At 36.8% G+C, this 25,033-nt stretch overlaps 1 protein-coding gene across 1 annotated transcript in view; it reads left to right on the top strand.

Moving 5' to 3' along the window:
• Positions 1-24,350, top strand: part of LOC100371298 (vacuolar protein sorting-associated protein 54-like) — a 76,676-nt gene extending 52,326 nt beyond the window's left edge. The window contains exons 16-26 of the mRNA XM_085495673.1: positions 4,476-4,525; positions 5,309-5,391; positions 14,006-14,044; positions 14,234-14,297; positions 14,826-14,931; positions 15,241-15,328; positions 15,512-15,633; positions 15,922-16,002; positions 21,176-21,283; positions 21,679-21,773; positions 22,213-24,350. Of these exons, the coding sequence (XP_085351799.1) occupies positions 4,476-4,525; positions 5,309-5,391; positions 14,006-14,044; positions 14,234-14,297; positions 14,826-14,931; positions 15,241-15,328; positions 15,512-15,633; positions 15,922-16,002; positions 21,176-21,283; positions 21,679-21,773; positions 22,213-22,315 (939 nt within the window). The 3' untranslated portion in view covers positions 22,316-24,350. The remainder of the gene's footprint in view (positions 1-4,475; positions 4,526-5,308; positions 5,392-14,005; positions 14,045-14,233; positions 14,298-14,825; positions 14,932-15,240; positions 15,329-15,511; positions 15,634-15,921; positions 16,003-21,175; positions 21,284-21,678; positions 21,774-22,212) is intronic.
• The last annotated feature ends 683 nt before the right edge of the window (positions 24,351-25,033 follow it).

Genomic DNA, 25,033 nt, shown 5'->3' with positions numbered 1-25,033 from the left:
GGCCAGTTGTCTTTATTTGTCAACCATTTGGGTCCTTGCCACCAGTACTTAGAATTAATCAGTTCTGTCTGTGAAACGCCTCTAGTGACTAGATCGGCCGGGTTTTCTGTGGTGTTGACATAACGGTATTCTTGGGGAAAGGCGTTGATTTCGGTGACTCTATTTCGCGTGAAAGTATCTCTTGCCTCGTCCGTTGAGCCAATGAAGAGTTATCTGGCTGTCACACCATAATACATATTTCAATATAGAATATTTCTGAGCAAGTGCCTCACCAACAAATTGAGCAAGTCGGGTACCAATTAGGACTCCCATCAGTTCCAAACGTGGAAGTGTCAACTTTTGTTTGCTTATAGGCGCTATGTGTGTCTTTGTGATGGCTAAGGCGGATTCCTTATCGGACACCAAATACACGGCGGCTCCGTAGGCCTTTGTTGACGCGTCGGTGAAAGTGTGTATTTCGACGTTGGTTGGGTTATCAGCAAAATACTTGCGGTTCATTTTGTAGTCGGTTATTGTCCACAGATCTTCGGCAGTGTTTTGCCATATCGGTATTAATTCTGACTCGATCGGTTTGTCCCAACTATGATTAGTCAACCATAACTGTTGAATTATGAGTTTAGCACGGACTTGAATTGGTGAGTAATATCCCAGGGGGTCGTATAAGCTAGCACAGTAGGCTACGATATCTCGCTTAGAAGTTAACGGTCCAAATGATGGAGCGCGTAGTTGTTTGGCTTGTAGGACGTCGTCCGCGGAATTCCATTTGATTCCTAGAATTGAAACGTCGTCTTTGGGGTTTGCTCGACCGTCGGTTTCGATGATTTGTTTCAGTAATGGATCGCTTGTATTCCATTGTCTGAGAATGAATTTCTTGGTAGAGAGAATACGTTGAGATTCATCGTAGAATTGCATCGCCTCTTGCATGGTTGCACTGCCCGTGACGACATCATCTACATAAATGTCCCGTTGTAAAACTTGAGCATCAGTTTTCGAAATGTGTTCAGTAGTTAGATGTCTAAGTGTGGCGTTCAAAATAAAAGGCGAGCATGTAGCACTGAATAAAACCAATCTAAATTGATAACTTGCGAATGAACTGTTGATATTGGCTGGGTCTGTTAACCACAGAAATTTGGTATAACAGCGATCAGATTCGTGTAGCTTGATTTGCAAAAACGCCTTCTCAATATCAGCCGTTACTGCAATGGGATTTGACCGAAATCTAAGTAAAATCGATGTCAATGAATTGAGTAGCGGCGGTCCAGTGTCCAAACATTGGTTGAGACTTGGTTGGTTTTTACTTGCCGCGGAACAGTCATATACTATTCGAATGGGTGTCGACACGCTGTCCTTTTTGACTGATCGATGTGGCATGTAATGCCCAGTATTTGAGTCGTCATCGTCGACCTTTTCGATATATCCATGTTGTAGTTGATCCGCGATTATTGAATTGTAAACCGGGCTAATTTCCTTGGGTAGTTTCGCTATCATATTCCTGGTGCGTACGTTTGCCGCTTGAAAATTGGTTGGCAGCGTTGGGTGTTCTCGTTTCCATGGCCATTTTGCGATGTATCTGTCGTCTTCTGTGCTGAGACTGTGATCAATGTATTGATTATATTGTTCACTTTGAGCAATTTTCAGCTCATTTGCCTGTATTTTGTCGCGAACTCCAACTGACTCTAAATCCCAAAATGTTGTGACGAGTTTGTCAAGTTCCGTATTGGGTGCTTTCACGGTTGATATATGAAATGTTTGAACATTGTGGGCTCTCCTCCTAGTTGATGGGATAGGCCCTGAAAGCAAATATCCAAAGGCTGAAGAGATTACTATGGGATTTGATTCACGGATTATATGCGAGTCGACATAATCCCAATAGTGGTCTGCACCAATTAGAACGTCGATGTCCATGTGTGTACCGCTGGAGAGGGGGTGCGCCAGTTCGAGATTGCGTAAATGTTTGATGTTACGCAAGTCGTGCGTGAGGTAGTTATCCAAATTGTCCGAGATCTCGTCGACTACCAACAGGTTTATTGTGCTTTTGAAACCGTCTCTTTGCAGGAGGCCGACTGTTGTTCGAGGTACTGTTTTGTAACCGGTTCGAAGATTGGCAAAGCATTTCAAATTGAGTGTTTCCCAAAACTTGGGGTTTGCCTGTATCGAAGTGGCGAACTTGCTGGTTATAAAACTTCGATCTGCTCCGTTGTCGAATAGAACAGTAGCGATCTTGGATCCACCATCGGCAAATACGGTGACTCTTGCCGTTTTAAGTACAACACGTGGTGGTGGCGCCGGGTCGACGTTTGATCGTTCTCCGAGAGATAGTCGGCGTTGAGTGAAGTTTGAAGCATGAGTAAAATGAACATGCGGCGCGTCGGGTTTGGTTTGAGGTGCATCCGTTGAAGTAGTCGAATGAATCGATGTGTGGTGCTTGGCTTTGCATAAGCGACACGAGAAATGCGATCGACAATCGCGTGATAAGTGCTGTCCTAGACAGTTGAAACAAAGTTTGTTATCTTGAATAAATTTCACTCTGTCTGCACGAGTTGCAATAGTGGGACAGTCAGTAGTATAATGTCTGCCCCTACAATATGAACAGTGAGGTTGCTTGCGTTGTGGTTTTCGTATAATTTTGTTTGAAGTGTGCGTTTTGTTTTGATAGTTGACGTGTGTTCCAGCTCCTTGATTTGGTTGCGAATACTGGCTGTTAGTGTTGAACGCAGAAATAGTAGATGGGTACGGTTTACTGTCAATTCTGTCTGCGATTTCCATGACTTTGATTTTCTTGGAGCATATGTTTACTGAGTGATGATAATGTCCAGTCTTCATCGGTAGAATTGGATCTTGCTAGTTGTTGTTGAAATGCAACAGATAATCTGGACAGCAACATAGGAATCAACAATCCCTCATATTCGGTTTCGTTTTTGCCGAGTGCGGTGAGTGCTCGAACTGAGACGTCTATGTTGTCGTGGAACTCTCGTAGAGCTGTAGCATTGTATTCGGGTAGCGGTTGAGTATATAACGCTTTCATGTGCGCGCTTATAACTGACTGAGTACGACCATAGCGCTTCTCTAACAGTTAGTACGCCTTTTTGTAATTGGCGTCCGACATTTGAAATCCTTCGATCAGTTTTCTCGCACCATCTCTGACTAGCGATCGAAGATATGTGAACTTCTGAGTCTCAGTAATTGTGCTGTTTGAATCGATAGTATTCTTGAAACTGTCATTGAACTCGCTCCAAGTAAGCGGGTCGCCATGAAACGGTGTTATTTTTAGGCGCGGTGGTTGAACATTGTGTTGAGATGGGATGTCCAGGATGGCGGATTTGGAGTTTGAACTTGAGGCACCGCTGGGCCGTTCTTTGAGAGAAATAATGTGATTCGAGCAACACGATTGAGAGCGTTTATCTCGTACTGGTTCGTTTCAGAAAATTCCTGGTCTGTTACATCGACAGTGTCCGTGATATTGGCTTCAGCGGTGACTAGTGCTTCCAGTCGTGTATCGACGGCCATTTTCCTGGTAGCGATGTCTTGATAAGCGATGTCCTTGTTTGGCGCTGCATCGTAATTAGTTAACGACTCTTCGGGGGGGTTGTAGAACTGCTTCTAATTTGGCCCTTGCCCTGTCTCTTGTCTTGATTAATGCTTGTAATTTGGGTGGCATGTTGAAAACTTAGTGTTACTCACAATAGTTGAAGATCTCTTGAGTTGTAAGGTTGAAAGTTCGTTGTCCTAATTGAAGAACACGTGTTGATTCAATTTCGCGGTCTTTCCGGAGCGGTCTCTTGCAATGTTGAGTGGTGATTCTTGGTCATGAAATAGCGAAATATTGAGTGAATCTTGATGTCCTGCAGAAATATATCCTGGTCTCAGCACCAGTTTGTGGCTGTGGGAATTCGGTTCGAATAAATTGCCACATTTATTAGATCTCCACAAAACATACACCAGACTCAAGTGATCGAGAGCTGGAATCATGGGTAATACTTGCATAATTAGCATGTTTGAGGTTGATTCCATTACTCATGGGGGTAACTCTTAACATACGAACACATGTTGACCTGTGCCCCGACAATGTGCTTATATTAGAGACGCATGAGAAAAAATTCAGTATAGCAAATCTTGTTATTTTTATTATTTTTATTGCATTTAACAAATAACAATGAATTTGGTGTTCTTAAAGTCCCTACAATATTTGTTGGCATCTTCCCATTAAAGATGTGTCTCTAATAAAACAATTATTAATCATGCTTATGTGAAGATTTATTTCATGGATTATTTTAAAAATAAAACAACAAATTATTTATGCTATTCATACTAGAATGGATATACTGGGAGAATGAAAATTGAATGTGTTACCTCGTCTGACCTTTAATCAGAATTAACAAAGTGGCAAATAAAATTAATATTAATTAGTTCAACCATGTGATGCTAATATTGATTTCATTATTACAAGTCACATTATTTTCTGCTTTCATTGCTAGGCCTCCAAATTTGTTAATAGATTTCATGAAGAAAGGAAAACAAAACTTAGGTAAGACGTGATACTTTGAAACTGGAAATGCACATTTGTGTTTAGTATCACACTATTGCATATAATACTGTGGGACATAAATACACTAAACTACAGACATGGACTTACTTATTACTAATGCAAACAAGATTAAATAATATATATTTCAGAGTAATCACTTAAAAATGGCGAGCATGCATATTTTTTTTATGATAGTATTATGAGGATACCTCAAAGTATGCACGAAGACAGTACAGCTGGAGTATTGACGACATGCAGCGGAGGTCGATGCGCGGCTTACTGTCGGATGGCAGACTTTGAGGTATTCGCGTAATAACATTATTATTATACATCTTTTCCTTCCAAGGATACACTATGGGAATGCCAAAATCCAAAATGTTTAGAACAGAATCAGCGAACTTCTTTGTGTGGGGTCTGGTCAACCCTGGGGGCAGCCATGTTTGTTTTTATTATTAGAGGTCGCTTACATGCGTAATCATTCTATATTTGGAATTCACATTTCTTAATATGGTTGGATGAAAATACTCCTGTAAAATACTGCAAACAATTACGGCATGCTGTAACTTATGGTGTTACGGTGATAGATGTATAATAATATGATATAATTGTATATTGGTAATATTCAATATGTGTTGCTGTTCTATGCACAATGACCTCATTTTCTGCAGAATGAACTTATATATGCATATGCATAATAATTAAAAACAAAGCAAATTTTTACACTTGACCTTTCACCCCAACCATGAAAATGATTTTGTTTTTGATGATATATTTGTCATAAAGTCTTATTTTAGAGAATGAGAGATGGAAACAATCCGATGTCCCAGCGGAATTTCAACATTTAGTTAATGCTATTGCTGAAAATGGTATGTTGGGTATATTGTTCATTCATTTATGATTCAACACATCACTGAAATAAATTTAATATTCTGGTGAATATGAGAACATTACAAGTACAAGACTGTGAGTGTTCATTCATGTAATATCTAACTATGACAAACATCACTGGCTGACATGGTGATGGTCATGGAAAGTCAATTTATGCTATAACAGTGTACAATCTACCTACACAATTTGGCTGTTACAAAGCATGGTGATTTACAGTCTACAAAGTGTAGCTGTTTACAATCTACAAAGTGTAGCTGTTTACAATCTACAAAGTGTAACCATTTACAGTCTACAAAGTGTAGCTGTTTACAATCTACAAAGTGTGACTGTTTACAATCTACAAAGTGTAGCTGTTTACAATCTACAAAGTGTGACTGTTTACAATCTACAAAGTGTAGCTTTTTACAGTATACAAAGTGTAGCTGTTTACAATCTACAAAGTATAGCTGTTTACAGTCTACAAAGTGTAGCTGTTTACAATCTACAAAGTGTGACTGTTTACAGTCTACAAAGTGTAGCTGTTTACAGTCTACAAAATGTAATCATTTACAGTCTACAAAGTGTAGCTGTTTACAGTCTACAAAGTGTAGCTGTTTACAGTCTACGAAGTGTAGCTGTTTACAATCTACAAAGTGTAATCATTTACAGTCTACAAAGTGTAATCATTTACAGTCTACAAAGTGTAGCTGTTTACAATCTACAAAGTATGACTGTTTACATTCTACAAAGTGTGACTGTTTACAGTCTACAAAGTGTAGCTGTTTACAATCTACAAAGTGTGACTGTTTACAGTCTACAAAGTGTAGCTGTTTACAATCTACTAAGTGTAGCTGTTTACAATCTACAATGTGTAGCTGTTTACAGTCTACAAAGTGTAGCTGTTTACAATCTACAAAGTGTAGCTGTTTACAGTCTACAAAGTGTAGCTGTTTACAAGCTACAAAGTGTGACTGTTTACATTCTACAAAGTGTGACTGTTTACAATCTACAAAGTGTAGCTGTTTGCATTCTACGAAGTGTGACTGTTTACAGTCTACAAAGTGTAGCTGTTTACAGTCTACAAAGTGTAGCTGTTTACAATCTACAAAGTGTGACTGTTTACAGTCTACAAAGTGTAGCTGTTTACAATCTACTAAGTGTAGCTGTTTACAATCTACAATGTGTAGCTGTTTACAGTCTACAAAGTGTAGCTGTTTACAATCTACAAAGTGTAGCTGTTTACAGTCTACAAAGTGTAGCTGTTTACAAGCTACAAAGTGTGACTGTTTACATTCTACAAAGTGTGACTGTTTACAATCTACAAAGTGTAGCTGTTTACATTCTACGAAGTGTGACTGTTTACAGTCTACAAAGTGTAGCTGTTTACAATCTACAAAGTGTAGCTGTTTACAATCTACAATGTGTAGCTGTTTACAGTCTACAAAGTGTAATCATTTACAGTCTACAAAGTGTAGCTGTTTACAGTCTACAAAGTGTAGCTGTTTACAATCTACAAAGTGTGACTGTTTACAATCTACAAAGTGTAGCTGTTTACATTCTACGAAGTGTGACTGTTTACAGTCTACAAAGTGTAGCTGTTTACAATCTACAAAGGGTAGCTGTTTACAGTCTACAAAGTGTAGCTGTTTACAATCTACAAAGTGTAGCTGTTTACAATCTCCAAAGTGTAGCTGTTTACAATCTACAATGTGTAGCTGTTTACAGTCTACAAAGTGTAATCATTTACAGTCTACAAAGTGTAGCTGTTTACAATCTACAAAGTGTGACTGTTTACATTCTACAAAGTGTAGCTGTTTACAATCTACAAAGTGTAACTGTTTACAGTCTACAAAGTGTAACTGTTTACAGTCTACAAAGTGTAACCATTTACAGTCTACAAAGTGTAGCTGTTTACAATCTACAAAGTGTGACTGTTTACATTCTACAAAGTGTGATTGTTTACATTCTACAAAGTGTGACTGTTTACAGTCTACAAAGTGTAGCTGTTTACAATCTACAAAGTGTGACTGTTCACAGTCTACAAAGTAGCTGTTTACAATCTACAAAGTGTAGCTGTTTACAATCTACAATGTGTATCTGTTTACAGTCTACAAAGTGTAATCATTTACAGTCTACAAAGTGTAGCTGTTTACAATCTACAAAGTGTAGCTGTTTACAATCTACAAAGTGTGACTGTTTACAGTCTACAAAGTGTAGCTTTTTAGTCTACAAAGTGTAGCTGTTTACAGTCTACAAAGTGTAGCTGTTTACAGTCTACAAAGTGTAGCTGTTTACAATCTACAAAGTGTGACTGTTTACAATCTACAAAGTGTAGCTGTTTACATTCTACGAAGTGTGACTGTTTACAGTCTACAAAGTGTAGCTGTTTACAATCTACAAAGTGTAGCTGTTTACAGTCTACAAAGTGTAGCTGTTTACAATCTACAAAGTGTGACTGTTTACAGTCTACAAAGTGTAATCATTTACAGTCTACAAAGTGTAATCATTTACAGTCTACAAAGTGTAGCTGTTTACAGTCTACAAAGTGTAGCTGTTTACAGTCTACAAAGTGTAGCTGTTTACAGTCTACAAAGTGTAGCTGTTTACAGTCTACAAAGTGTTGCTGTTTACAGTCTACAAAGTGTAGCTGTTTACAGTCTACAAAGTGTAGCTGTTTACAGTCTACAAAGTGTAGCTGTTTACAGTCTACAAAGTGTAGCTGTTTACAATCTACAAAGTGTGACTGTTTACAGTCTACAAAGTGTAGCTGTTTACAATCTACAATGTGTAGCTGTTTACAGTCTACAAAGTGTAGCTGTTTACAGTCTACAAAGTGTAATCATTTACAGTCTACAAAGTGTAGCTGTTTACAGTCTACAAAGTGTAGCTTTTTACAGTCTACAAAGTGTAGCTGTTTACAGTCTACAAAGTGTAGCTGTTTACAATCTCCAAAGTGTAGCTGTTTACAAACTACAATGTGTAGCTGTTTACAGTCTACAAAGTGTAATCATTTACAGTCAACAAAGTGTAGCTGTTTACAATCTACAAAGTGTGACTGTTTACATTCTACAAAGTGTAGCTGTTTACAATCTACAATGTGTAACTGTTTACAGTCTACAAAGTGTAACCATTTACAGTCTACAAAGTGTAGCTGTTTACAATCTACAAAGTGTGACTGTTTACATTCTACACAGTGTGACTGTTTACATTCTACAAAGTGTGACTGTTTACAGTCTACAAAGTGTAGCTGTTTACAATCTACAATGTGTAGCTGTTTACCGTCTACAAAGTGTAGCTGTTTACAATCTACAAAGTGTAGCTGTTTACAGTCTACAAAGTGTAGCTGTTTACAAGCTACAAAGTGTGACTGTTTACATTCTACAAAGTGTGACTGTTTACAATCTACAAAGTGTAGCTGTTTACATTCTACGAAGTGTGACTGTTTACAGTCTACAAAGTGTAGCTGTTTACAATCTACAAAGTGTAGCTGTTTACAATCTACAATGTGTAGCTGTTTACAGTCTACAAAGTGTAATCATTTACAGTCTACAAAGTGTAGCTGTTTACAGTCTACAAAGTGTAGCTGTTTACAATCTACAAAGTGTGACTGTTTACAATCTACAAAGTGTAGCTGTTTACATTCTATGAAGTGTGACTGTTTACAGTCTACAAAGTGTAGCTGTTTACAATCTACAAAGTGTAGCTGTTTACAGTCTACAAAGTGTAGCTGTTTACAATCTACAAAGTGTGACTGTTTACAGTCTACAAAGTGTAATCATTTACAGTCTACAAAGTGTAGCTGTTTACAGTCTACAAAGTGTAGCTTTTTACAGTCTACAAAGTGTAGCTGTTTACAGTCTACAAAGTGTAGCTGTTTACAATCTCCAAAGTGTAGCTGTTTACAATCTACAATGTGTAGCTGTTTACAGTCTACAAAGTGTAATCATTTACAGTCTACAAAGTGTAGCTGTTTACAATCTACAAAGTGTGACTGTTTACATTCTACAAAGTGTAGCTGTTTACAATCTACAAAGTGTAACTGTTTACAGTCTACAAAGTGTAACTGTTTAGTCTACAAAGTGTAACCATTTACAGTCTACAAAGTGTAGCTGTTTACAATCTACAAAGTGTGACTGTTTACATTCTACAAAGTGTGATTGTTTACATTCTACAAAGTGTGACTGTTTACAGTCTACAAAGTGTAGCTGTTTACAATCTACAAAGTGTGACTGTTCACAGTCTACAAAGTAGCTGTTTACAATCTACAAAGTGTAGCTGTTTACAATCTACAATGTGTATCTGTTTACAGTCTACAAAGTGTAATCATTTACAGTCTACAAAGTGTAGCTGTTTACAATCTACAAAGTGTAGCTGTTTACAATCTACAATGTGTAGCTGTTTACAGTCTACAATGTGTAGCTGTTTACAGTCTACAAAGTGTAGCTTTTTAGTCTACAAAGTGTAGCTGTTTACAGTCTACAAAGTGTAGCTGTTTACAGTCTACAAAGTGTAGCTGTTTACAATCTACAAAGTGTGACTGTTTACAATCTACAAAGTGTAGCTGTTTACATTCTACGAAGTGTGACTGTTTACAGTCTACAAAGTGTAGCTGTTTACAATCTACAAAGTGTAGCTGTTTACAGTCTACAAAGTGTAGCTGTTTACAATCTACAAAGTGTGACTGTTTACAGTCTACAAAGTGTAATCATTTACAGTCTACAAAGTGTAATCATTTACAGTCTACAAAGTGTAGCTGTTTACAGTCTACAAAGTGTAGCTGTTTACAGTCTACAAAGTGTAGCTGTTTACAGTCTACAAAGTGTAGCTGTTTACAGTCTACAAAGTGTTGCTGTTTACAGTCTACAAAGTGTAGCTGTTTACAGTCTACAAAGTGTAGCTGTTTACAGTCTACAAAGTGTAGCTGTTTACAATCTACAACGTGTAGCTGTTTACAATCTACAACGTGTAGCTGTTTACAATCTACAATGTGTAGCTGTTTACAGTCTACAAAGTGTAGCTGTTTACAGTCTACAAAGTGTAATCATTTACAGTCTACAAAGTGTAGCTGTTTACAGTCTACAAAGTGTAGCTTTTTACAGTCTACAAAGTGTAGCTGTTTACAGTCTACAAAGTGTAGCTGTTTACAATCTCCAAAGTGTAGCTGTTTACAATCTACAATGTGTAGCTGTTTACAGTCTACAAAGTGTAATCATTTACAGTCAACAAAGTGTAGCTGTTTACAATCTACAAAGTGTGACTGTTTACATTCTACAAAGTGTAGCTGTTTACAATCTACAATGTGTAACTGTTTACAGTCTACAAAGTGTAACCATTTACAGTCTACAAAGTGTAGCTGTTTACAATCTACAAAGTGTGACTGTTTACATTCTACAAAGTGTGACTGTTTACATTCTACAAAGTGTGACTGTTTACAGTCTACAAAGTGTAGCTGTTTACAATCTACGAAGTGTGACTGTTCACAGTCTACAAAGTGTAGCTGTTTACAATCTACAATGTGTAGCTGTTTACAGTCTACAAAGTGTAATCATTTACAGTCTACAAAGTGTAGCTGTTTACAATCTACAAAGTGTAGCTGTTTACAATCTACAATGTGTAGCTGTTTACAGTCTACAAAGTGTAATCATTTACAGTCTACAAAGTGTAGCTGTTTACAGTCTACAAAGTGTAGCTGTTTACAATCTCCAAAGTGTAGCTGTTTACAATCTACAAAGTGTGACTGTTTACAATCTACAAAGTGTAGCTGTTTACATTCTACAAAGTGTGACTGTTTACAGTCTACAAAGTGTAGCTGTTTACAATCTACAAAGTGTGACTGTTTACAGTCTACAAAGTGTAATCATTTACAGTCTACAAAGTGTAGCTGTTTACAGTCTACAAAGTGTGACTGTTTACAGTCTACAAAGTGTAGCTGTTTACAATCTACAAAGTGTGACTGTTTACAGTCTACAAAGTGTAGCTGTTTACAGTCTACAAAGTGTAGCTGTTTACAGTCTACAAAGTGTAGCTGTTTACAGTCTACAATGTGTAGCTGTTTACAATCTACAATGTGTAGCTGTTTACAATCTACAATGTGTAGCTGTTTACAGTCTACAAAGTGTAGCTGTTTACAATCTACAAAGTGTGACTGTTTACAATCTACAAGTGTAGCTGTTTACATTCTACGAAGTGTGACTGTTTATAGTCTACAAAGTGTAGCTGTTTACAATCTACAAAGTGTAGCTGTTTACAGTCTACAAAGTGTAGCTGTTTACAGTCTACAAAGTGTAGCTGTTTACAATCTACAAAGTGTGACTGTTTACAGTCTACAAAGTGTAATCATTTACAGTCTACAAAGTGTAGCTGTTTAAGTCTACAAAGTGTGACTGTTTACAGTCTACAAAGTGTAGCTGTTTACAATCTACAAAGTGTGACTGTTTACAGTCTACAAAGTGTAGCTGTTTACAGTCTACAAAGTGTAGCTTTTAACAGTCTACAAAGTGTAGCTGTTTACAATCTACAATGTGTAGCTGTTTACAGTCTACAAAGTGTAACCATTTACAGTCTGCAAAGTGTAGCTGTTTACAATCTACAAAGTGTGACTGTTTACTTTCTACAAAGTGTGACTGTTTACAGTCTACAAAGTGTAGCTGTTTACAATCTACAAAGTGTGACTGTTCACAGTCTACAAAGTGTAGCTGTTTACAATCTACAATGTGTAGCTGTTTACAATCTACAATGTGTAGCTGTTTACAGTCTACAAAGTGTAGCTGTTTACAATCTACAAAGTGTAGCTGTTTACAATCTACAATGTGTAGCTGTTTACAGTCTACAAAGTGTAATCATTTACAGTCTACAAAGTGTAGCTTTTTACAGTCTACAAAGTGTAGCTGTTTACAGTCTACAAAGTGTAGCTGTTTACAATCTCCAAAGTGTAGCTGTTTACAATCTACAATGTGTAGCTGTTTACAGTCTACAAAGTGTAATCATTTACAGTCTACAAAGTGTAGCTGTTTACAATCTACAAAAAGTGACTGTTTACATTCTACAAAGTGTAGCTGTTTACAATCTACAAAGTGTAACTGTTTACAATCTACAAAGTGTAACTGTTTACAGTCTACAAAGTGTAACCGTTTACAGTCTACAAAGTGTAGCTGTTTACAATCTACAAAGTGTGACTGTTTACATTCTACAAAGTGTGACTGTTTACAGTCTACAAAGTGTAATCATTTACAGTCTACAAAGTGTAGCTGTTTACAGTCTACAAAGTGTGACTGTTTACAGTCTACAAAGTGTAGCTGTTTACAATCTACAAAGTGTGACTGTTTACAGTCTACAAAGTGTAGCTGTTTACAGTCTACAAAGTGTAGCTTTTAACAGTCTACAAAGTGTAGCTGTTTACAATCTACAATGTGTAGCTGTTTACAGTCTACAAAGTGTAACCATTTACAGTCTACAAAGTGTAGCTGTTTACAATCTACAAAGTGTGACTGTTTACTTTCTACAAAGTGTGACTGTTTACATTCTACAAAGTGTAGCTGTTTACAATCTACAAAGTGTGACTGTTCACAGTCTACAAAGTGTAGCTGTTTACAATCTACAATGTGTAGCTGTTTACAATCTATAATGTGTAGCTGTTTACAGTCTACAAAGTGTAGCTGTTTACAATCTACAAAGTGTAGCTGTTTACAATCTACAAAGTGTAGCTGTGTACAGTCTACAAAGTGTAATCATTTACAGTCTACAAAGTGTAGCTGTTTACAATCTACAAAGTGTAGCTGTTTACAATCTACAATGTGTAGCTGTTTACAATCTACAATGTGTAGCTGTTTACAGTCTACAAAGTGTAATCATTTACAGTCTACAAAGTGTAGCTGTTTACAATCTACAAAAAGTGACTGTTTACATTCTACAAAGTGTAGCTGTTTACAATCTACAAAGTGTAACTGTTTACAATCTACAAAGTGTAACTGTTTACAGTCTACAAAGTGTAGCTGTTTACAGTCTACAAAGTGTGACTGTTTACATTCTACAAAGTGTGACTGTTTACATTCTACAAAGTGTGACTGTTTACAGCCTACAAATTGTAGCTGTTTACAGTCTACAAAGTGTGACTGTTTACAGTCTACAAAGTGTAGCTGTTTACAATCTACAAAGTGTAGCTGTTTACAATCTACAATTTGTAGCTGTTTACAATCTACAATGTGTAGCTGTTTACAGTCTACAAAGTGTAATCATTTACAGTCTACAAAGTGTGACTGTTTACATTCTACAAAGTGTGACTGTTTACAGTCTACAAAGTGTAATCATTTACAGTCTACAAAGTGTGACTGTTTACATTCTACAAAGTGTGACTGTTTACAATCTATAAAGTGTAGCCATTTACAGTCTACAAAGTGTAGTATGAATACAAGTGTGTTGTTTACAATATCCACATAAATCATTATAACATTGTGGTTTATCATCTGAATTTGAATTCAAACATGGCTATTCACAAACTTCCATATGAAAACAAATTTTTTTTTTTTAAATGACATTTTATTTTTAATAATAAATATTACTATGTTATTCGTTGGTTAACTATATAAAGCCTGTATTGTGGTTCATGTCTAACAGGTGACCTTACAAAGGCATATCTGACAAAATCAGAAGCAGGTAATATGAACATTTATTTTTCTGTACCCTACTTTGTTTTACTGCTGTTCATCTTAGTCATAGTTACTATCATAATACTGCCTATAATATACTATTAACAGTACTATACTATGTACTGCCCTCAAGTATTCAAAACAAACTGTTTGAAAAGATAGCACTGATGTGAATCTAATTTTACTTGTTTTGTAGGTTCTGAAGATAGGCGGCCATTAGACTGTCTTGAAATTAGTGGACAAAAGTATGCTGTTGTCGGGTATGTGTAATTTTGACCAGTGAAATCTCACAAGCTATTGTGGAAATACATGCCGTTGCTTTCATGCGAGTTGTAAATACAAACAAAATGTATATTTTTGGCTTTGCACTGAGACAACATTATCTTACCAAAGTCACTAAATGATCACCTGTGTACTCTGGCACAATTTCCTATACTTGAACAGTTACATAGCATGCATTCTCATCTGCCTCATACTTATATGTTGTATGCAAATTACCAGGAAAGTAATCAGCATATATATATATATATATATATATATATATATATATATATATATATATATATATATATATATATATATATATATATATATATATATATATGTATGTATGGATTATAATTTAAGTACCACAAGAGACTTAGACTTATTTTGACCCATCATAATACTGTACTATTCTCTCCTGCCACTGCATCCATTGTTCCTCTGACTTCTACGATAATGGTATTGGATCAGTATTCATGTTCTCTGTATATTTTTATTTACTATCATGCTGTTATGTTTTTCAGAACTGTTTTATTATTATTGAAAATGATAATTGAATACTGCCAGTGTTTAGACGACATGCCATCAGCTATACCAGATATTCTTACTAGACTGGTTGAAATATTACAAGTAAGGAAAATACAAAAATGTTAATATTCTTGATTTGATGCAATTAAATGGAGGGTATGGTTTGGCAAATAATAAATGAATAATGAAATTTGCAAGGGGAAATAAACTTGAGCCAAAATAATAAGAAATTATAGAAACGTACAGCAAAATGTAAAAAAACAAAAAAAAAGTTGTCATCATAAAAAAGTCAATGAGTCTATTATGTTGAGCATAGAATGTGAATTGATACTGTGGATTTTCATTTGTTTCAAATAATGATTTAATCTTAATTTGATATTCAGTTTAATTGATGTATTTTTTTCTTGACAGACTTTTAACTCTAGGACATGTCAGCTTGTACTTGGTGCTGGTGCTTTACAATTAGTAGGATTAAAAACTATCACAACCAAAAATTTAGGTTTGTACAAGACAAGGTCTCAATAGTTTTTATTTTTTTTTATTTCATATTGGTATTATTACATTTTTTAGGCTTGTTTATACATGATTAACAAATGGATAATTAATAACTAATAATACTAGTGTTAAGCAAGGTTTGTCTTTTTTACCACATATTTATTGATCTGTCTTTCTTTTTTCACAGCTTTAGCATCCCGATGTTTGCAACTTGTAGCTTACTACATTCCATTTGTCAAGTCACATTTTGAAAGCAGGCTTCAACCAAAGCAGCACAGTATGCTCAAACATTTTGACAAAATTCTGAAGGTGTGTTTTGTATAAACCAATCTTAATGCACACCATGTGCCACTCATGTAACTAAGAACACAAAATTAGAATGCACCAACTACGGTGTTTTTTATATCCAATATGTATGCATATATGACCATGTTTTATATCTTGCAATCATAATAAACAGCAGATACAATTACTTGAAGAATTGTCATGACTTGTCCAGGATAATGATTCTTGCAGTCAGTTGCAGTCTCAAAGCCCTCTGAGTCAGTTCTGATTAAGAACTTTATGCTTTATGTTTGCTTCTGTGATTATTGACAGGATTACAATGATCATGTTCAAGAAATATCCTGCAAATTAGTAGCTATTATGGACAGTGCCTTTGAAAAACAGTTATCCAAGGTATGTAATAATAATAATAGTGACTTTTTTAGGCCCAGTTCAGATGACTTCAAAAAATAGAGACTTATGGATTGACCTCTGTGCGTGTGTGCGTTCATGCGTGTGGGCATCCTGACCTATGTCTTAGACATGCCTGGACTGATTACAATCACATTTCACACATACATCATACCACAGTCCCTCAACAACCAGTTGTGAACCGCTAATACCTCTTTTGTCTAAATCTGCATTTGCATTCGTCAAATAAACAATTCGTTAATTGATGTGAATGCAAGCCTACTTTGTTTTTAACATAAAATTAGCATATAATATGACATCATTTTTAACAGAAGCCTTTTTGATTCACATCTACGTATGAATAAACACTTTGTTTTGATTTTTGCTACAACATGAGAGACAGTACTTTATTTATCGAAATGTGGAAAAATGCTCAGGATTTAGTCGATTTTGATGACAGTGATATTGATTGGTGTGATATATTGGAAGAGGAACCAGAGTATGTTACTGCTAAATGCATGAAAGAAGGCAAAGAAAACTTTAATTTGTAGACATTGACACAACCATCCATTCTGTCAGGGCTGCAAAAAGCCCATCGAACATAGTTTATGTGTTGCAAACACGATCTAAGTTTGATAAAAAAAAAAAAACTCAAAAATTAACATAACAGACATAAAAACAGTACTGGGCACTTTTTCATACTTCCACCTTAATAGTAATGTTAATAAAATAATAGTTCAAGGCAGAAAAGTGTGTTTGAGAGGGTTGTTACAATCAGATACTCTCACTATGACATCAACTAAGGTCGTTTGAATTGCCAACTTGATATCACATTTTGATTGCTCTTAATTCACAGTGATTTTCTGATGAGAATATCAGAATCCAACCACACCAAATGATTCACTTATTTCTAAGATATAAAGTGGGTGAAGTATCTAAGGGGGAAATACTTGTCTGAAATGAACCCTTTAATGCTGCTTCTACACAAAATAATACATATTGGGGAACAACTTAAATATCAAACTACAAAACATATGATGCCTGTGATTGTTATAAATATAGGAACACATTTTCACAGGGTGGAAACTATGTACAGCATCACTAAAAAACGTCACCCTGCAATGAACAGTGCTGGCTGTGTCAGTCTGAAATTGAAATCTTGATTTTTTATGTCAATTAAATGAATATATCTGTTATATATCTGACACATGCCTTGTCAGAAAGCCTTTATAAACAATTATATTATAGCATTGTCAATACCAGCGAATTTGATGACGTCATTGCCACAGATTATTTGCCATAATGTATTGCATTATTGCGCATCAAAGCCCCGTACCATGGATAGAAATCAAATGATGAGTTCGGAAAACAAATAAAGAGACAGGCATTTAATAATAAGGGAAATTATGGGGTGAAAACCATGAAAATGAATAACTGAGCGATATGAAAAATAATTATTTGCTCTTAGTTTACATGAAAAATGTCATTCCCTCCCGATCATCGCAAAATTAACATCATGTAGGATAGGGAGTTCCAAGTTTGTCTATTTTTTGTACACGTGTTATGTTGAAATGACCGGCTACGCCTTGCACTTTATGTCGTGCAAAGTGTGCTTTCATTCATTATGAGCCACCGGGGAGTACATTATTGTTTAAATATATAAACACAACTCAGAATAAGCTGTATAAATGGCAAAAGATTCACAGGCACAGAACGTAAAACAATTTAAATCTAGGCTGACCCCAAGCTGCTATGATGTCATCGGTTTACCAGTGATAGGGAATTAACAGTTTAGAATAAAGGCGTTTCCCAACTACTTGTTGAGAGACTGTGATCATACATAATATTATACATATGCACAGGACTTCAGGAATAACTGCACGTGAACTACGAGCAATAGAGTATTCATTCCATACTGTAAGCTCATCGCGGAGGTTAGCGAATACTTTGAGATTTGAAAGTTTATTTTGTGTGGCCCGATTTCTATTGCGGTAGTTGTTTTGAGTACGATTTCTGTTGTACGGTACTGTCTGTTGTTGATACCTTGTATTTTGGGTTTTTCTTCCACTTTTACTTTTACTGGGTTTGGTTCGTGTGACACTGTGTCAGACGCAATCACATGTGAATCAGATAAAGCATTTTCAATTTGTTCAGCTAAAGTTGTGGCTTTATGCAAGGTTAACGTGTCTGGCTCCATTAGTAACCCTTCTCTAGTACGGTGGAGTATGCGTTTTCTCAATCAGCTGATCTCTGATCAGTTCATCTGTGAGTGTACCAAAATTACATTTGGCAGCATGTTCGTTCAAAGTAGCAACATAACTCGATATTGACTCACCAGGATGCTGTCCGCGTGCCCCCCATTCGGGTTATGCACAGCGCCCTACATGTTCACCAGAGTGATGAAACAGGTAGTCGGTACACCTCAATCCGTACCTAAACTAATGCGGATCATCCAAATGATGACCTCGGTTCGTAGTGTGGTACCCCAGGCCGCACTACACAACCGCCCAGTATAGCGCTTGTTGTTACAACGCCGAGCTCTCCTATGAGAACTAGATAGGGTGGCTCCGTCTCCAGAACACTGAGTGGCTGATACCCCAGTGGGTAGCCTCCAGGCTGTTTTGACTGTGGGACGGCCCAAGGTTGGACCGGTTTGCCGCACCCCGGAACGCCAAGCTCCCGACGTACGTAACACTGCTGACTCCAGGAGCCTGGGCCATGGTCGCTTTTCTAACCCCATGGACCCACTTAGTTGTGTATGCCTTTCCTCCCTTCCCCCTAGTTCACTGGGCACCGGAGAAAACTTTGACAGGTGCACACCTGCATATTATAATTGGTCGCACCCAATTGGCCAAGCAAGGCCTAGTTTCCACTTCTGTCGGAAATGCTAGTCGAAACACCAGTAGTGCTTCCGAACTTAACGGACCTTCTGTCCCAACCGGACGGCGCACTACCAACGAGCCCAGCGGGTATCACTTACATGCATAGAGGCTCTCAGTAGACCCACTCATACGAAAGCTTTATCTGAGCGGGCTGCCAACATCCTGGCCAGGGCGAATAGGGATTCCACCAACGCGGTCTACATTTCTAGGCTGCGAGCATACACTGGTTAGTGTAGCGGAAGGGAGATTGATCGATACCATCCCTCTATTGGCTTGGTAGCAGGCTCCTTCGTCCACCTGTTTGACGAAGTGGGTTTGTCCTACGCAGCGATTGTTGGCTACAGGTCCCCAACCATTGAGAACGTGCGGGAACAAGACTAGCCGATTGTCCTATTATTAGGAGACTATTTACTGCTTTCCAGACGCCGAGACCCTATACAAGGGAACCGCCCAACTGGGACTTGTAGGTTGTGTTGTCCACTCTAAGCAGACCGCCCTTTGAGCCTCTCCAATCAGCACCACTCAAATTTTTTACATGGAAAATAGTCTTTCTACTGGCCCTCGTCTCAGGTAGGCATTAGCCAGAGCTGGGGGCATTGTCCTTCTCGGATGATGTACCGCCGTTATGGACAATCAAGTTGTGCTAAAGACACGAATCGGGTTTCTCGCCAAGTACCAAATCCCAGGACATGATCCTCGCCCGATCATCATCCCCTGGCTGTCAAATTTTGTCGGCCCGGAGGGTCAGGAGGAATTGCTTCTCTGCCCGGTTCGAGCACAGAGTTGCTACCAAACCATACTAAGGATTCAGGATGGAGTGCTAGGCACATGTCTTTGTGTTACGGCCCAGGCAGGCAGGATAGGCCGGCCTCCCCAACTTCCATAACCAGGTGGTTTACTGCGACTGTATTAGAGGTCTATAATACTTTAACTTCCTCAACACAGAGCTTGCAGAGACACAAAGTACTAGCGCATGAGATCTGTGCAATTGCTAATTCACTAGTGCTAGCGTCAGCCCCCTCCCCCCTCGTGCAAACACGGAGGGAAGGCTTCCGGGGAATGCAAAACGTCTTTATCAACTACCACCTAAGAGACACCGAATCCATTGAGGAGGGTCTCTTTAGGTTAGGTCCCGTCGTAGCAGGTCAGACTTGGTTTGCTGACCCTGCCGGAATGACCACAAGGGTACCTGCGCATAGGCAGTAAGTCAGTCTCGGCATTTTTTGCGGACAGACTTCTCTACCATCATCACTCCCTGGAAGCTCTCAGGTCCTGCTTTTCGGCCTATGCCCTCATGCAGAACTGTTTCGGTCTTTACTTCGAAAGCTTACTACCCCCAGAGTTGGGTTGGGGTCTAGCTTTCTCAGGCACACTGAACCCTGTCACCATAGCAGCATTTTGGCTTCTTGCTCTGGGGACAGCACAGGCAAGGTAAGACACCACCCTTTTTGGGTCTTAACTAATTTGTTGATTGATTATTGTAGAGTGTTTCATCCCGGACTGGGAAAAGACTTTCATAATTTTTCTGTTTGCTCTGGAAACCCGCCACCTATCGGCGTCTGACTGACCGTAGTCTATGGTGGGTAATTGAACGTAGTGAATTTAGGCAGAGGATTCTTCGAACCCGCCTATTCACATAGTTCATACCCACCATAGACTCCGGGTACCCCCCAACCACCCCAGGGAAAAGAATCTTGAGGTCATGGGGCTTCCCCTGACCTAGATTCTATCTCTCCATCATTGGCGGAATCGTTGATTAATGCCTACAGTTCAAAATAGTCATTTTGACTGGCCGGAGTCTATGGTGGGTATGAACTATGTGAATAAGTGGGTTCGGAGAACCCTCTGCCTAAATTTTATATATTCATTATACATAGATATACAGATCTGTTGGTTTGATCAATGGAAATTTTGTTTTTGTGTTATATCTCTCAATGTGGACAAGTACTCATTTTAATCATCATAATCAACCATCAGCCTCTGGATCCATATCTTTGACATGTTTTTACTATAAATATAAAACTATATTTTAAATTTGATAACTAACAGGGACTGTGCATGTTGGTCATGTAGAAACAGTGTACATGCCATACTTTACACTATTGTTCCAGTTGGAAATTGTCTTGTAATGTACACTCTGTGTTTCATTATAGATTAATATGGATAAACTGTGATACATCAATCTCTTGTTACACTTGTATATACTGGTCTCATACTGTCTCATATTTCCAATTCATTTTAGTTCAGTTTTTGATGTAGCCCAAATATGATAATGCTTTTTTTCCTCCTTTCAGTGGGAAGTGAAAGCTCCGGTACCTTCTGCCTCATTCCGTGCAATCTGTAAACAAATTAATAAATTACATGAAGCTATTATTGATCTTTTACCACCGGAACAAATAAAGGTATTAAAGATTGTATTTATATTGTTGTATCAAAACCTGTTTTATTCATTGACTGTTAATTGGAATACTTTTGATTAATGAATACCATTAATTGGTGTTCCAAGCCTCTATATAATCTTTGTGCTGTACAAGCAAGGACAACATATTTTTATAGTAACAGTCTTTTGTAGTGAGCGTTTCTGAATTGACCAGACCAGACCAATAAGAAAGTAAACCCACCCTTGCTTGTATACATGGGTTTATCACATCCCACATGTTTTTTGACATAGTGTCATTTTATTCTGGTCAAACTAAGATTATTATTTCTTCAGAGATTTTCAGAAAACCACTCCATCTAATCCATTGTACCTTTCTTCATTTCTTATGCATCAATTTGTACATTGTGTTGATTTCAGGTTTTGTTTATGCGAATCAATGTTACATTCAAAGAACATTTACGTCAACAACTTAAAAAGTTATGTGTTACCAATGATGGTGGACCACAGCATGGGTGAGTGCATTTTATGCATTTGTAGTCCACAATGTGTCTATATTTGTACATCCTGTGACATTGCTTCACAATATCACATGACTGAACATTCCCGTTTATGCTCCTTTTGGTCCCAAATATACATAATGATTTGACATAAATCATTGTTACTCATATCAACATGTTTCAAATCTTTGTGTGATTTCTAAATACGTTCATATGTGAAAATCCTATTGATGGAAAAATTGCATTCCTAGCAAGTTAGACATATCTGAATTTGAACAACAATTGAGAAGTTTATCCCTAGAAAATGAGGCATAGGAATGCCTCATTGTTCCTTCCCAAGTGACATAAATATTACTGATATACCTGTTTTGTTTGATTTGTATGATTGAGTGAGTGAATAGTCATACAGCAATATGACAAACCATTCACTTACATGGTTTATGTTTCTCTGTAGCTTGGTCACATCTGACTTGGTATTTTACACTGAAAACATCAAGATGCTGAGTTGTCTGGAAGACTTAATAGACAATATGGATGATATATGGCAATATAGGTAACCAAACTGGTTTCCAAATTGCATTGACCTGAGTGTATTTACTTTCAAAACTATCTATTGTCAAGATGACAGCTCACAGCTGCTACCTAAAAACCTGATTCATACAGCTAAACTTAGAGGTGAAAATGCTTTGGAACCACTAATAAAAATCAAAAGAATGTTAAGTACAAGTATGTACTTATACATAATATATGTATGAACAATGAATGCTTATTTCTGGGACGATCAACAGGGCCATCACGATTAAGGTGCAGTGCATATTTCTAGCAGAATTCGGAATTCTCTACAAAGTGTTATATTATGGTGTACTTGAGGTTTATTTTAACAAATGACAATTTTTTCTATATATGTTGTCCAGAATATTCATGGCAATTTCTTGCCTTTCTTTGTTAACTGATTCACATGGAAGTTATTTTTGACTTGGAAATGATAGCCTGAATGATATATTTCTAGGTATGGTTTCATGACCAACAGATCAGCAGTGTGCACTGATTCTTACTGATAGATTGTCTAAAGTTACTAATGAAATTATCCTGTAGTAATTGCATAGTTCTCAATCGTAATTTGTTGATGTTTCCCTTACACTCTAAATTGAAGTCAGTAATTAATTACATCACATTCTCTATCCATTAACTGCCCAAATCCTCGTTATAAAAAAAGATTTGATTTTAAGAATAAATGAGGATGAATGATATTCTAGCATGCAGAATATAACATATCCAGCTGCAAAAGTAAACGTCAAACACTCTCTAAAATGTGGGATTCATCCTCTCTCACTATTGCATGTGGTTCTAACATGTATCTTACATATTTTGGCAATATAAGAATAAGAACAGCACTACTTTTTCCACTCATAGTAATATTTCATTCACTCTTCTGATTTAACTGATATCTGATATCAACTGAAATATTTCTAGAGGTATGAAGAAATAAAGTATTTACACTAATATCTGAATGTTCCCTGTAACATATTGTTCTGTCTGATTGTGGTTTTATCAAGATGCTTTCTAAACTTGTTTTAATCGATTTTATAAGTCATATAAATTATTGATATTTAAAAGTGCATGTTGATAGTTTACTATGATCTTATTTATTCTTATATGATGAGATTTGACTAGAGTGAACTCTGTTTTTTTTTATAAAGACATTCTCCATGTAATTGTTAGTTGGCTTTATACAATTTACCATTGCAATTAGTCACCTACAATGCAGTAATATTACACCGTCTGTGAAATGTATGTGAAGGCTGTTTTTCTTGACAATTAAGTTCTTTTAGATAAATGCTGCATCCAAACTTAGAGATACTATTACATCAGTGATGTGCCACTAGAGGGCACTATTTATTGGAAAGGTGCATCCTGCCTTTCTCTGCAGAAGAAGCTTGTACTCTCTCTTTTGGTTTTGTTTATTCATTATTTAATGAAACCAATTATTGTAAGGATGACTGTAAAGTTTATACTTGGTGTGTAAAGTATTTCTATGTCCATTTACATTGCTTTATCTTTACTCTTGTACAGATTGTTATACTAAATTTTTAGATTACATCTCATTATCTTTATGTATACCCTCTTCTTATCTACATACTCGTCCATTTTGCAGCTGATATCTAAGTTTTGCGTAAAATCATTAGTCTAGCTATAGCTGCATGTGACCATGCTTGGTTAAATCTCATGACGGTACCTGTAAGCCACATCGTTGACTGAATGGTGTTAAGCCAAAGAGATACTGTGAATCGTTAAATTTCAGGATTTATGAGAGCTCAAGAGAAACGCAATTTTGCTGAACTTGCTGTGACTTTATTTTAAAGAAATATTCACTGCTACAAAATTGTGAAATTTTCCCTGAATCATGAAATTTCTTGAAATGTGTTTTGAGGAATTATAATGGTTCACAGTAAGTTGAATTATATGAAATACTGGTGCTTTGCATGTCTTGTAAATATATTTTGTATAGCTTTTAATGTAAGGTGCATTGTGCAATGAATGTGACTTTCTTAGATTATTATTGTGAAAAATAAAATAGTACATGTAAATAAAGATGGATTACTTCTAATGTATTACAAATATAGGATTGAGTAACTGTGACACAAGTACATGTATGTAAAGTACACATCCATCAATATATAGATTCACTTGGCACATTAAAGGGAAGCAGTGGTCTGGCTTTTGTCACTCATACATGAAATGAAATGAGATCTATGAATGAATTCTGTCGATAAAAACAAGTTGTATGTGCTGCAAAATGCCCTAAATATCAGGTATAAAACGGGATGTGAAGTAGATGACAAACGTTTGCTTAGTTTTACTTGCTCAATTGCTTTGATTTTCAATTTGTAGGTGTCTTTGTTTATTTCGTGGTGATATTTCAAATTCTCTATTTTTGTCAATTTTTTTAGCTTCGCTGTCAACTTTGTCGAGTGGAGCTTATCATATGAGTGATTGTTCGCCGTCGTCCGCCGTCCGTGTCAATGTTTTACTTTTTCGACTTCTTCTTGAAAACTACAAGCCTGAATGCTTTGATACTTGTGTATATGTACCTTGGGTAGACCTCTCTCAGATTTGTTCATTTCATGTTCATTTCATGTTGATATCTTCAATTCTCTAATTTTGGTGAATATTTTTGTCATTTTTGGTAAAAAGTGATATTTTCGACTTCTTGTTAAAAACCGCAAGTGCAATTGCTTTGATATTACATATATAGGTACTACATGTGGACCTCT

Source organism: Saccoglossus kowalevskii, chromosome 2 (genome assembly GCF_978046115.1).
Source record: "Saccoglossus kowalevskii chromosome 2, keSacKowa6.1, whole genome shotgun sequence".
Taxonomy (NCBI): Eukaryota; Metazoa; Hemichordata; class Enteropneusta; family Harrimaniidae; genus Saccoglossus; species Saccoglossus kowalevskii.
This window is presented reverse-complemented; position numbering and strand designations above follow the sequence as displayed.